Source organism: Drosophila takahashii, chromosome 2L (genome assembly GCF_030179915.1).
Source record: "Drosophila takahashii strain IR98-3 E-12201 chromosome 2L, DtakHiC1v2, whole genome shotgun sequence".
In the NCBI taxonomy this organism is placed as follows: domain Eukaryota; kingdom Metazoa; phylum Arthropoda; class Insecta; order Diptera; family Drosophilidae; genus Drosophila; species Drosophila takahashii.
Genome location: NC_091678.1, coordinates 25,316,400 through 25,329,498, shown reverse-complemented (window position 1 = coordinate 25,329,498; position 13,099 = coordinate 25,316,400). Strand labels below are relative to the sequence as shown.

The window sequence follows — 13,099 nt, the reverse complement described above, 5'->3', positions numbered from 1 at the left end:
TATTCAAAATGGCTTTAATCTATGTTAAGGGGTTATATACTTTTTTTTTTCAAAAAACGAAAAATTTTTTTTTGCTGAATCCTAAAGTATGTTCCCTAGAGAAAATTTTTTCAAATTTTCATAGAGATCCGAATAATAGTTCCATAGGAAAACAGCGTTTTGTCTGCTCGACTTCAATAGTTGCATATACTCAACGTAAAACTTTGAATGCGATTATCTCGAAGTCGTGTTTTTCCAAAAGTGCCTTCGCTGTGACCACGATTGCACAAGAACTATTTTATCGATCTTCTTCAATTTTTTTTAAATTATTCGTAATGATTGTGCCGAGTTCGTGAACGATTCAGTTTTTAAGCGCCAATTTTGATTTTGATTTAATAAAATTTTTAGAACTCGAACTTTTGGAAAAATTGTTACTGTATGCAGAAAAAAACAAATATTCTTGAAAATAATCGTTCACGTACTGGAAATAGTAAATAACATTTTTTTGGTTTTTTTATCTCAGTTGAATTGCTGGACTTCCATCGTGGTCACCGCAAGCCGCTTTTTTTCCGCCATTTTTTTCGGACCATAGGTTTATTTTTTTTATATACTATATAACCCCTTAAACATACGAGGCTTTCCTTAGAGTCTTGACCAAATTCCATTTGAAGTGTAAACTCGAAATGAAAAATGGAATCTATTCCATCTCAGATTTTGAAAAATTCGATTCCACGTCACATTCCATCTGAACTGTACAGGCTAAAGGTATCAAAAGTATGTTCTTAAATGGTTTTTAATTTGTGGTTTTTTACGCTTTTACCTAATAAATGAAAGACACCGCATTTATTTATTTTACTTTGTTTATAATATATCTGCAAAAATGTTTAAAATATTGTTTATGCCACTTTGTTTATATTGGTTTTGTAAGGGATCATCTTTTAAATTAATTTTCACTTGGTAGGACTACAAAGCATGCAAGGCGAAAAGGGTGTGGCAGAAATGTAATACATCTTTTTGGAATTCAATACAATTGTGCAAAACTTCTAAAAGTTGGAGTTACTACGATCCTGCGGCCTGTTACTCAGAATATTAATATTATATGTTGACATCGCTCATCATGAACTTTTCGATTAGCGAAACAATACGACTTAAACTTACTAGAATTTGTAGGATACAGTCGGCTTAGAAGCTATTTAATGGATATCTTTTTAATCCTAAGTTAGACAAAGAAATCTATGACCTCTTTTGTGATATTGTTGTGGATCAATTAGCCCTCCGCTTAAAAGAGAAAACATGTTTAGTGGTTGTTAATTATAAAGTTATCTCGTACTGGAGTACTGTTTTAATATTTTTGGATTTCAAAGTTTGTGAGAGCCGAGTGTGTGCAGTTCGTTCGGAAAACGGAGATTAATACATTTGTTACATTTCCAATGTACGATTACGATGTCGGTATTGCAAGATAGTTTGACTTCCGATTTTCGGTTTATTTCTCATAAAATAATTACAACTTAAGCGCTCCTCCCGATTTCTGTACCTTCTGTGTAATATGAACTAAATACGCGTTGTCAGACGGCCCGTGGACTATTCGTTTGTTTACTGCGCCCTCGATTGATGATGTGTACCAATAAACAAATGCCCCGCCTCTATGCACTTATGCCGGCAGCTGCAGCTTCTTGCCCTTAAGAACTTTGGTAATGTACAAGTAGAAGAAGTCGCAGTACAAGACGGTCTGGACGACTCCGGCAAAGATCGCGATGAGGTCGTAGTGCGACTCGACCATGTACCGGTAGACCCAGTTGAGCAAGTAGAGTGCGCGGTAGGATCCCAGGGCGAAGAGGTAGTGGCTCGTGATGGACTCGGCCTCGCCGGTCCGGCTGACCAGGAAGAGCTGCGGCAGGATGGCCACCGACTCCAGGTAGATGGAGAAGGTCCAGAGCACCTCCATGACCGTGAACTCGTGGTTGATCACCAGCGAGAGCAGGGCGCAGGGCACCAGCAGGAATTCGATGCGGAACGAGTCGTGGTTGTGGTCGTAGGTGGCCTTAAACTTGACGTACATCAGGTAGACCGTGGCCCCCGACGTGGCCAGGAAGAGCACCTTCATCACCGAGTTGTACAGGCTCACGTAGGTGGTGAAGAGGTCCAGGTAGCGCGTCAGGTAGACCACCGCGAACAGGATCTGCGACTTGCCCGAGATGCCGGCGCACGAGCGGGTCTTCCATATCTTCAGCAGCAGTATTATAATCGCAAACACATGCGACAAATCGCCAGCGAATCGGAAAATGTTCATCCTGATCTTATCCGTCGACTTGGCTGTTGTTTGGCGTTATTCCTTTTCCTTTCCCTTTGCCTTTGCCTCTTTGCTGCGCCTCAGAACGCACCCCTAAATGGAAGGCGGAGTGTGAGTTATAGCCATGGCCGTTTTCCAGCGCCCCAGCAGCTGCATACGTTACCAAAATTACTTTTCGCCTAATTTGCCAACGAGTAAAAAACGGAGGGCTTTGCCGCTTCCTCAAAAAACTTCTCAGAATGTCAGCATAAATGAGAGAACCGAAGAGAGTTCAAATGACGTGGCCGCATGTGAACAGTGGGTCGTGGTTCCGATTTACACATTTATCCAGGGATGGCGCTCGTTCTGGGCTGGAAAAGTATTCGATAACCGTAAGAACATTCGGTGAAATATGGAATACTAAAAATGTTTGTGCCGACTGTCTTTTTGATTTTTTATCAGTTGTGCTGTCAACTTTAGTAGTAAATAAAAAGAAGAGTTAGCTTCCAAACTGTTGAATGAATAGAAAAGTCACGCAACTGAGAAATTATTTGATAAATTATATGCAAAGTATGACCCATAGCACCATTGTTCTGTTGAGATTAGATAAATGAATCACTATGGGTTGTATTTTTTTTAGAAGATAATACGAACTCTGGTAATTTAAAAGCATATAAATCTTAATAATAATTAAAAGAAAATTTTTTTAAACAGACAAAAAAAAAAAAACAAATTACTTAAATTTGAAAACAAATGAAATAGGTAAAAAAATATTGTTTTTGAAAATGTAATTTTATATTTATAAAAAATAAAAACAATTACAACAATTAAATCTTCCGATAAAGTTTTTTAATTTGTTTAATTCGATACATTTATATTCGATAGGTACAATTGCAATGTTCTTGAACAGACAGAATACCACATACACTATTCGATTTCTTCTTGATTCCTATCGAAAAACGCCGTGTGTTGAGGTTCCGGCATCTGCATTTTATTTACAAGCGGCTTAATTATTATAGAAATCAGATAAAATGGTAAGTAAAAATATAAATTCAACCTACGCAAAGTATCTATTAGTTTTTGCTTAGTTGTTTAAAGGTGCTGTAGTTTTTCGTACAATATTTTCGCGGTTAGGGTTCCGTATTTACATTAGTACATACATACACACATGCATGCGAATAAATAAAACAAATTGTTTCGCAAATTACTCATTAGCCTTGTTTTCAATTAATTCAGATTGAAACTTGCAATTAATAGTTAAAGAACACCAGTTATAGATATTTATTAAAAATATAAACCGGAATTTTTACAATTTGCTCCAGCTGGCTTGCCAAAGATGGCGCGCCTTTCATCCATAAATTACATTTCACAACTAAAAACTCAATTTTGAATTTCAGACGATCGGCAAGAACAACAAAATGATTCAGCACCTGAATTACCGGGTGCGGATCGTCCTCCAGGACTCGCGGACGTTCATCGGGACCTTCAAGGCGTTCGACAAGCACATGAACCTGATCCTCGGCGACTGCGAGGAGTTCAGGAAGATTCGCTCGAAGAATTCCAAGGTGCCGGAGCGCGAGGAGAAGCGGGTTCTGGGCTTCGTTCTGCTGCGCGGCGAGAACATAGTTTCCCTGACGGTGGAAGGTCCCCCGCCGCCGGAGGAGGGTCTGCCCCGCGTTCCCATTCCGGGAGCGGCGCCCGGCCCGGGAATCGGTCGTGTGGCCGGTCGAGGAGTGCCCATCAACATGTCCGCCGTGCCAGCGGGTCTCCAGGGACCTGTGCGGGGCGTGGGCGGACCCGCCCAGCAGCACATGGCGCCGATGGGCCGCGGAGTGCCCCGGGCTCCCATGATGGGCGCTCCGCCGCCGGGCATGATTCCCGGCGGTATGCCCTCGATGCCCGGCAACATGGGACGCGGCGCTCCTCCTCCGATGCGCGGTCCGCCGCCAAGCATGATCCGTGGAGCACCGCCACCGGGCAGGGGTGGCTATTAAGTATACAGTACAAGCTAATAAAACTCACTTAGAAAACCATTCTTTTGTCGATGGATTCTTGTATTTATGTGTTTAATGTAGGCATACGTACATACAATGATTATTGCTTTACATCGAATATATGAGAACCTAGCAGGGGCTGGATCATTTCGTTGCCAGCCACATCGTTCCGTTAAGGGGGTGCTCCAGTTGAGACCGGAAACGCCCCGTGAATGATTATACCTTTGGTACGTCGACTTGGATTTAGTGCGTGTGCGTACGGCGAGTCCTATGCCCAGATGTTGGAGAGATCCCAGATCTTGATGAGCCTGTCCTGGCCCACCGTCAGCAGGCGCTTCCTGTCCTCGTCGAGGTCCATGTAGACAATCGAGTGCTTGGCGTCGTTGAACGAGGCCAGCGAGGGCCGCTCGACGGTCTGCAGTTGTTTGTAGCACGGATCGCAGGTTCGAACGTCGAACTCGAAGCCCATGATGGGTATGTTAATACGATTGGTGGAGCAGTTGTCGCAGACGGCTTTGCCGCAATGGCGACAATGATGCTGCCGGATTCCTTTGGGGCAGAAATATAAGTTAAGTAACCGCAATGATAGGTATTTTACCTTACCTAGCTGCTTTTGATCCATCATCGAGCGGAAGTTCCAGAAGAAGGGCCTAGAGCACAGCTGACAGTTGTTGGACTCCACCCAGCCAGGAACTTCTTTTCGCATTGCGTTCATTTCCCAGAAAACCACCACGGAGTCTTCGCCACAGCTTATCAGTTGTTGGGTTTGATTTGCGTACGACAGGGCGGTAACTTTATTGCTGCACGAACGAGAGTACTGATAAGTATAAATATGTTCTTAAAATACTGTTGGGAGATTGATGTACCTATGTCCCTGCAGCTCGTAAATAGTGCCACGTTTGCCACCGACATCCCAAACTATTACGGACTGATCGCAGGCTCCGCTAAACAGCAGCTGGGGCCCTTCCACCCATCTCAGGCAACGAATTTCCGCTGAAAAACATGTAAAATTTAGCCTATAATTAAATCTATTTTGATGGCTGTTCACCTGTGTGTCCTTTGAAGGTGGTGATCAGTTGAACTCCTTGAACTTCACACCGCAGCATGGTTATCTGCCCGGCGTGGTCGCCAACGAAGGCATACTTGGCCAAAGCGTCGAACCTGAAGGTAGGTGGGATTTTTAAAAATTAGTTTAGAAGATTATAAATCAGGGACCGTAACTGTTATGAGTTTTATGTTAAAAATCACACTTTAACAGTTATTTTCGAATTCATAAAGTAAAACTCGAAGAATAACTGTTATTTTTTGAGTTTTATAATAAAAGTTGACAAATAACAGTTGTTCGTCGTGATCAAAAATAAAACTCAAACTTGATTTATGGCGATTTTGTGGGTAAGACAAATTAAAAAAAAATATAGTTATACAATAAAGATTTTAAAGATTTTTAGTTAGTTATATAAAACACGGTTAGCATGTTTTTTTTAATTATTTAATTTTTTTAAATGTCAAGAGAATAACTGTTATACAAAAAAATCAACAAATAACAGTTTTTTTTATAAAAATCATTACGTATTTGTAAACTACAATGGCTAACAAAATTAATGGTGTATTTAAAAAAATTTTAGGACTCTTCTAAGTGCATGATTTTTTTGGTAAGAAAAATTTACAATAACAGTTATTTTTGGTCCCTGTTATAAATATCTTTGGCTTATCAAGTAGAGCCCTGCGTGAATCATTCAATTTTTGTTTTATCATAGTATGCCATGAAATTTCTGATTTGTTTAATTCAATTCTATGTGAAATAAATTGAATGTTTTTCTAATTTATTTTGAATTGAATGAATGAATGATTCATTTTTATGAATTTGTTGAATTTGCCAAATTTTTTTCTGTCTTCTTTTGAGAACAAAAAGTGGAAAATTTTTAAGAAATCAATGTTAACTGCATAGTAAATAAAATTCAGGCAGATTTAACCACAAAATTATTATCAAAATTCAAATTCATTCGATTCTATTAAACTCAAAATTCTAATTAATTCATTCATATAAAACAAAAAATTCAAAATAATTCATTGAATCCATTCATGCAGGGCTCTATTATCAAGAAAGAAGACAATTTTTGAGCAATTGAAGCTTGGGCCTGCGTTATAGGGGACAGCCCGCCTATCTTATATCCAATATCCCCCGGTTTATCATACTCACTGGAGAGCCGTGCATGGTGTCTCGAAGTTGTATCCGCCCACCCGCTTGCCGCTCTCGGTGCAGTGATAGGCGAACTGCTTGTCCTTGCCCGCGGAGAGAACCCACTTGTGGGTGCGCGAGAAGACCACGGCCACCACCCGCGCCTGGTGGGACAGGTAGTCCCGCAGGAAGGACAGGCGGTTGCAGTCCTCGGACAGGGCGTACTGGGTGACTGTGCCGTTCTCCTGGCCGACGTACAAGTGCCGCGAATCGGGCACGTACTCGATGGCCGTGCAGCCGGAAGGCATATACTGGCAGATACTGGGCCAATATTGGCCGGAGTCGCGCTTCAGCCAAACCCGAACGGTTCTAAGAGGAAAAACGGGAATATACGTGTGTAATTACAAACATTTAAGGGGCCTTTTGCTACCCACTTGTCATCTGAAACGCTAATTACGCCGTTTTCCCCGGGAATCAGGATGGCCGCGTTCACATCGTCGCTGCTGCCCTCCAGCTTACTCAGCAATTCCGGCTTCTTGGACGTGTTGAAGCGATCATTGTTGGTCCGCTGCGCTGGTTTTATTTCGGCAGCCATGTTATCTTGCGTGGAACCAGCCTGCTACGCCCTGTTTTTCGCTCGCGAAGCCGATGTGGGTGGAAGCAACCTGATTTGTTGCGCTTGCAGATATGAATAGTCGGGATATCGTGATTCACAATCAATTAACGAAACAGTGATATTTTGTTTAATATAAAAATACCAGTGTTGCCAGATGAAAATCGAGCTTTGCGCCTAAAAAATCCAGTGAAAGCTTACTACTTTGAACTGGGAACACTGAAAACTAAACTGCATTTATGAACTGGGAACACTGAAATATACTTTACTAAACTGCATTTTTGTAAAGCTCATCAAGATAGCGCCCACAAAACAAGAGAATCGGAACATAAACAAAGTGTTAAATGTTTAAAAATATTTGTTGTTTAAAGCATATTCATGTTCATAAGATCTTTCGGATTTATATACTTTTTTAATTTAGGCGAGTGTCTCCGCTATCTTAGCAAATTCACTCTCGTGACATTTCAGCGTGACCGTTTAAAATACTGGTTTGAAACTCGGTTAAGTTGCACATTTGCCATCGAATAGAAAAGAATCATCGAATATTTGTATCCGATATAAATATTTATTTTTATTCAAGAATATTTTTACATTTTCACATTTTCACATCCCCGCAGCTCGGCTCAATACTCCCACACTTTCACAACAAGCAAACACAGAAGTTAATTGCTTAAGATGTGACAACAGTAAACCAAATGTTTGCTAAGTAATAAACTAAAAGTTGTTTTGTTTTTTTTCCAAAACGTGTCAAGTGAATCGGTTCGGTGCCACAAGAGAGAAAGGGAGAGGGCGAAAAACAATGGAGCTGCCGTGAAAATTGATTAAACAAAACAACTAAGAGAGCGCAAAATGCACAAAATGGTTAAATTATTCCTCAGGTAATTCAATTCACAGCAATAACAACTTCTGTAAGATTGCTCTTATGCTCTCCTTGTTGTTGCTCTGTTCTGGGCTCTCTCTTCGGGTTTTTATTATTATGAATGACGTAAGCGCGCCTCTTTGGTGCTCCTACAAAAGCAATAGCAACAATTAGCTTTTGTTGCTTTTGCAAACAAGGAAAATAACAGAATCGTTTTTGTGACAGTGTGCGTGCGAGCTCCCCACTCACCTACACACACACAGGTAAAAGTGGCGTCGTTGGCTTTTTTTATTGAAAAACGTGCTCGCCCCCCTGAAGAGAGCAAGTAAGAGAGCGCATCTATCTCTCTTTACAATGTTATTTCTTTTTTTGGTCAATGACCTAAGCTTTTTGTCCGTTAGTTGGATTCGTTTCGTTTCTTTCGCCAATTTCCGTGCGTTTGAGGTGAACGAGTTAAAAACTTTAGTTTATTTTCCCAAATTGTTGTTTACACCTTGCTTATGTGAAGGTTAATTTCGCCGCTCCGTTAGCCTCTCTTCACCTCTCCTTCGACCAACTGAGTAAACACAGTAGTGGGGCGAAAACGACAGCCTAAAAAATAATTTATATCCGTTTGGGTTAATTTGGGACCTGGTTTAAAAAGGCATTAATTAATTCCAAAACTTATTTTCCAAAATAAATTGAATTTAAATTACCTTACCTTAAAAATCAAGTAAATAAAGTAAACAATATTATTTTTAGTTAAGGTAACACTTACTAAAGGGTGTAAAATATGAAGCCAAGTTATTTGGGCAGGCTACAACTTTACTACAAAAACTAGTGACGATCGCACCTTCAACAGAAAAGTTCTGATATGAATTCTTGCGAAAAACAATTACTATACGTTATCCAACAAAAAACACTATATAAAATTGTCTCATTCGGCACACTGCAAGAAGAAATGTCTGTGTAACTTAGATATGTCGAATAATTTATTTAGTAGTTAAAATCCTTACCTACATAGAAAAACTTTTTAATAAAAAAAAATAAAATAAATAGAAATATTAATGTCTCCGGATCCACCTGTCTTCCTAATGCTCTAAAAAGTCTTAGTATTAACATTTGAAGAGAATAACTTGTTTCGGTCGGACTATCGTAGAAGATTTTCAATTCTGCAATTATATGTGTGTGCGCTTCGTCACTACGTTGCCCGCCGTTCACAGTGATAGTAGTCTCCTCGCTCACCCTCCCGGTACGATTCGTCACTTCGTGGACTGTGGATAATAAAAGTATCTAAAATGTTCGTAGACTTCTGGTGCCCAATGTACTAGAAAATATAATTGTCTCTTAAGTTAGTTTTTCCTTGCATTTCCTTGTCTTATACACATGCAACTTTTGTGTTCCACTCGATCATCCAAATGCCTTGTTGTTGTGACACTTTGACAATAATTAAGTTTAAGCACTCAATTGCCGCAAAGGCGGAAACAAAAGTGTACAAAGATGTAACATGTTGATAAATTCTTAGCAATAACAACTGCAACCAAATTAATAAACATTAACAGGCAATCAACAATGCCCTGTTTATTAGTAAATAAAATAAATATTTTTGTTGTCATGAGGAAAATGTTACACAAACGCTTGTTTTGCTCCCAATCTGAAATTGCATCACGAATCTGTTTGCATTTTGATTGCGATACAAATGGTAATTAAATGTAGATGACCCTAAACATTAAATTTTTGTATCTATTTTTTGTTTTTTATAATTGTTAAAATATTTTTAAATGTTTTTAACTCTTTTAAACATGTTTTTAAAATTCTGCTGCTTAAGAATGGAAATTAATGCCTTTCGACTTCCGAATTCCAAATATATTCCTGCCTACTTTTAGTTGGCCCTACAACTGATTATAAAACCCAAGTGATTTCTGACGCACCTTTGTATTACTTTTGTACTTCTGCGTATTAAGATTTTATTTAGTCTTCTTATCAAAGTACAAAATATTTGCCTTATTTTTTACTCAAATAAACAATAATTACACTATGCAGCATCAAAAATTTACCTCGATGGATACTATATTTTTGGATTTGTTACGAATTCCAAAGTTCAACTGCGTTTTCCAAAAAGTTTCCCGACGTAAGGATTCGTAGCAAAAGGACCTCAAAGTTCGAAAAATTCCGAAATTGGCCAACTTTCCAAAGCTCTCAGAGGCAAACGGATTCATGGTTTGGTTAGATGCTAAAGTTTTATAAAAGATACACTCTTTATTTTTCAAACCCCATACTTAGAATAATTTTAGGATTTTTATTAAGGGAGAAACAAGTTTTAGAAAACATAGTCAAAAAACATAAAAGTATACAGCTGCGGTCAAAATAGTAGTAGTGTTGCCGTCATGTGTTTTTAAAAGTTTTTTGTTGTCACTTTTCTTATCCAATTAGTCTAATAGTACAATTATAATCAATACAATATCACCAGAAGATGATGAATTACAACAACAAACTTTTAAAAACACAGGGCGGCAACACTACTACTATTTTGACCGCAGCTGTATGTTTTTAAGTTTTTTGACTATGTTTTCTGAAATCTATTTCTGCCTTAAAAAAAATCCTAAAATTATTCTAAATATGGGGTTTGAAAGATAAAGAAGGTATCTTTTAAAAAACTTTAGCATCGAATCAAACCATGAATCCGTTTGCCTCTGAGAGCTCCGGAAAGTTGGCCAATTTCTGCATTTTTCGAACTTTGAGGTCCTTTTGCTAAGAATCCTTGCGTCGGGGAACTTTTTTGAAAACGCAGTTTATCTTGGGAATTCGTAACGAATCCAAAAATATAGCATCCATCGAGGTAAATTTAAAAAGCACTAAAAATGCTGCACAGTGTTATTACTGTCCGATTTTATAGGGCAGCCTGTATTCGGTGTGCTATGCATGACTGAACTGAGAGAAAAACAAGAAACGAAGCTAACTTCGGCCAGCCGAAGGGTATAACAGATCATTATACCCGTTACTCGTAGAGTAAAAGGGTATATTAGATTCGTGCAAAAGTATGTAACAGCTAGAAGGAAGCGTTTCCGACCCCATAAAGTATATATATTCTTGATCAGGGGCACTAGCCGAGTCGATCTAGCCATGTCCGTCTGTCCGTCTGTACGTCTGTCCGTCTGTATGAACGCTGAGATCTCAGAAACTACAAAAGCTAGAAGGTTGAGATTTCCCACACATATTCTTTGGCTTCCTACGCAGCGCTAGTTTATTTTAGCCGAGCGCCACGCCCCCTCTAACGCCCACAATCGCCCACTAACGATTTTAAAATGGGTCCTGCGCCCACATCTTTAAAGATTTCCGAGAAGTATAAATGCAATTTTGTTGTGTATATTTATACCTATCGAAATGTAGAAGACATTTTTCAATCCGGACCAATCATTAAAAAGTTATACGCAATCAAAATTTATATATCTATCTCCCTCGCACTCCCTTTAGCTGAGTTACGATTATTAGTCGGGACACCAACCCGAGTACAGCGTTCGCACTCCCTTAAGCTGAGTGACGGGTATTAGATAGTCGGGACACCAACCCGACTATAGCGTTCTCTCTTGTTTTATTATAAATTACAAAATGCAATCGTTCTCAGGGCCCTTATTTGATAAAGTAAAAGCGGACAGACGGACGGACACGACGGACATGGCTAAATCGACTCGTATAGTAATGCAGATCAAGAAAATATAAGCTTTATAGGGTCGTAAACGTGTCCTTTACTGCGTTGCAAACTTTTTACTGAAATCATTATACCGTCTGCAAGGGTATAACAAATATAAGGAGAGAGATTGGGACGTTTTGGCGAATGTGTTGGGAAAAAGCTTTGGGCTCTGCTCATTTAAAATTTTAAATAAACGGCAGTGCTGTCCAAGCGATTCAAATGAAAACAGGCGGGAAAAGAGTAAGCGTGCAAGGGAAAAATGTATACCTTTAAATAAAACATAAACAATTATGCAGCACTTACATGTACCAACCAGGAAGACCAGAACGGAATCTTAAATGTTTTCAAAAATATATGTACACATAAAAAGCAAATTGGCAATAAGAAATCGCCGCGACATTAATATGGCTAGGTAAATACAAAGGCATCATTACTGAAGGTCGTTTTTGTTTGCGTGCGATAAACTTTTTTTCGACTTTATAGCAAATATCACAAATACAAACCCGAATGTGTTTCGCTGTGTTTGCGATTGGCATTATCTGTAGGCCTTTGTTATCCAACCATTTGCTTATCTGGGCACGGCTCTCTCAACGCGTGTGTTAGTGATGGATACTTGATTGAATTGTTGTCCGTATGTTAGCGCCTAAAAAACAATCGACTGCCGCTTATCAGCAGCGGGATCATAAATAAAAGTGAGCGAAATCTGAGGCCGAACCCTAAACACTCTAAAAAGTATAGTAAATATGGATTTAATACGACCCCATTTCAGTAAATTACATGAATTATAAGTTCTTTAAAGTAGATCTACCCTAATTTGCATAAATATTCTTGGCTGGTTAGTTCTCTTAAACTAGCATGATAATGGTCAATCATATTTCTCATATAGAGATCCAAATATTACCTGACCGTAAATATAATGACCTGTTTCAGTATATAACATTGAGACCCTGCCTTCAATCGCACACAACCAAACAGTTTGTCAATCAACTGACAATCGGTTGCCAATCAAAAAATTCGTGGGTGAGTTCTACATTTTCTTAGCCTGACGGATGGCAATTAGAATACAAAATGTGGGACAAGAATTTATTGAGTAATTACATATTGTTTTAGATAATTACTTCCATTTAGGCAACTTAACTAGGCAATTCCTGATTCTCTTCTTGTTTTTCAATACTTAGAAATATACCTACATTCTCTATCTATAATATGCTGCGATAAACTCACTTTTAATTTAGAGTCTGAGATAAATACAAATTCCATGCTAATTAATTAATAACTTTTTTTAAAATATTTGAAAAAATTATTATTGTGCGTTTTTATTATTTGTAAAGCAATGGTTATCAATAATGTTATCCAGCTAAAAAATAATATTTTTAGTCATTGGGGGTAATTTTATTATTTTAAGCTGACTACGTAATTTTTTTATGATATATTTGTACAATGTACATTAGGGCGGTTTTTTATAAGGAATTTTTATCTCACCCTTTTAAACACAAGATATTTGTGCAAAATAACTTAAACTAAAATCCAAAAAAT

General features: G+C 38.6%; 4 protein-coding genes and 1 long non-coding RNA gene across 6 annotated transcripts in view; 3 read left to right on the top strand and 2 right to left on the bottom strand.

Annotated features, from left to right (window-relative positions):
• Positions 1-1,275: 1,275 nt before the first annotated feature.
• Positions 1,276-2,663, bottom strand: KdelR (ER lumen protein-retaining receptor). Its single transcript, XM_017137238.3, has 2 exons — positions 2,433-2,663; positions 1,276-2,362 (listed from the first exon to the last, which is right to left on the bottom strand). Exon 2 carries the CDS (start codon positions 2,267-2,269, stop codon positions 1,631-1,633), a length of 639 nt encoding a protein of 212 aa, XP_016992727.1. The 5' UTR covers positions 2,270-2,362; positions 2,433-2,663; the 3' UTR covers positions 1,276-1,630.
• A 486-nt stretch (positions 2,664-3,149) lies between these two features.
• Positions 3,150-4,281, top strand: SmB (small ribonucleoprotein particle protein SmB). Its single transcript, XM_017137237.3, has 2 exons — positions 3,150-3,282; positions 3,646-4,281. Exons 1-2 carry the CDS (start codon positions 3,280-3,282, stop codon positions 4,240-4,242), a joined length of 600 nt encoding a protein of 199 aa, XP_016992726.1. The 5' UTR covers positions 3,150-3,279; the 3' UTR covers positions 4,243-4,281.
• On the bottom strand, positions 4,282-7,181 carry Wdfy2 (WD repeat and FYVE domain containing 2). The gene is made up of 6 exons (XM_017137236.3): positions 6,856-7,181; positions 6,443-6,790; positions 5,291-5,403; positions 5,109-5,235; positions 4,846-5,042; positions 4,282-4,791 (listed from the first exon to the last, which is right to left on the bottom strand). Exons 1-6 carry the CDS (start codon positions 7,014-7,016, stop codon positions 4,511-4,513), a joined length of 1,227 nt encoding a protein of 408 aa, XP_016992725.1. The 5' UTR covers positions 7,017-7,181; the 3' UTR covers positions 4,282-4,510.
• Positions 7,182-7,622: 441 nt separating this feature from the next.
• The window catches only part of raw, a 29,821-nt gene continuing 24,344 nt past the window's right edge, over positions 7,623-13,099 (top strand). The window contains exon 1 of one of the 2 annotated variants that reach the window (XM_044393488.2): positions 7,623-7,912. Coding sequence is in view for 1 of the 2 variants with exons in the window: in XM_017137234.3 (XP_016992723.2) it covers positions 7,884-7,912 (29 nt within the window). In the remaining variant the exon portion in view is untranslated. The remainder of the gene's footprint in view (positions 7,913-13,099) is intronic. The other variant, XM_017137234.3, reaches the window with a different exon arrangement.
• On the top strand, positions 11,772-12,810 carry LOC138911945 (uncharacterized). The gene is made up of 3 exons (XR_011417580.1): positions 11,772-11,803; positions 11,860-11,975; positions 12,047-12,810. It is a non-coding gene; the product is annotated as an uncharacterized lncRNA (long non-coding RNA).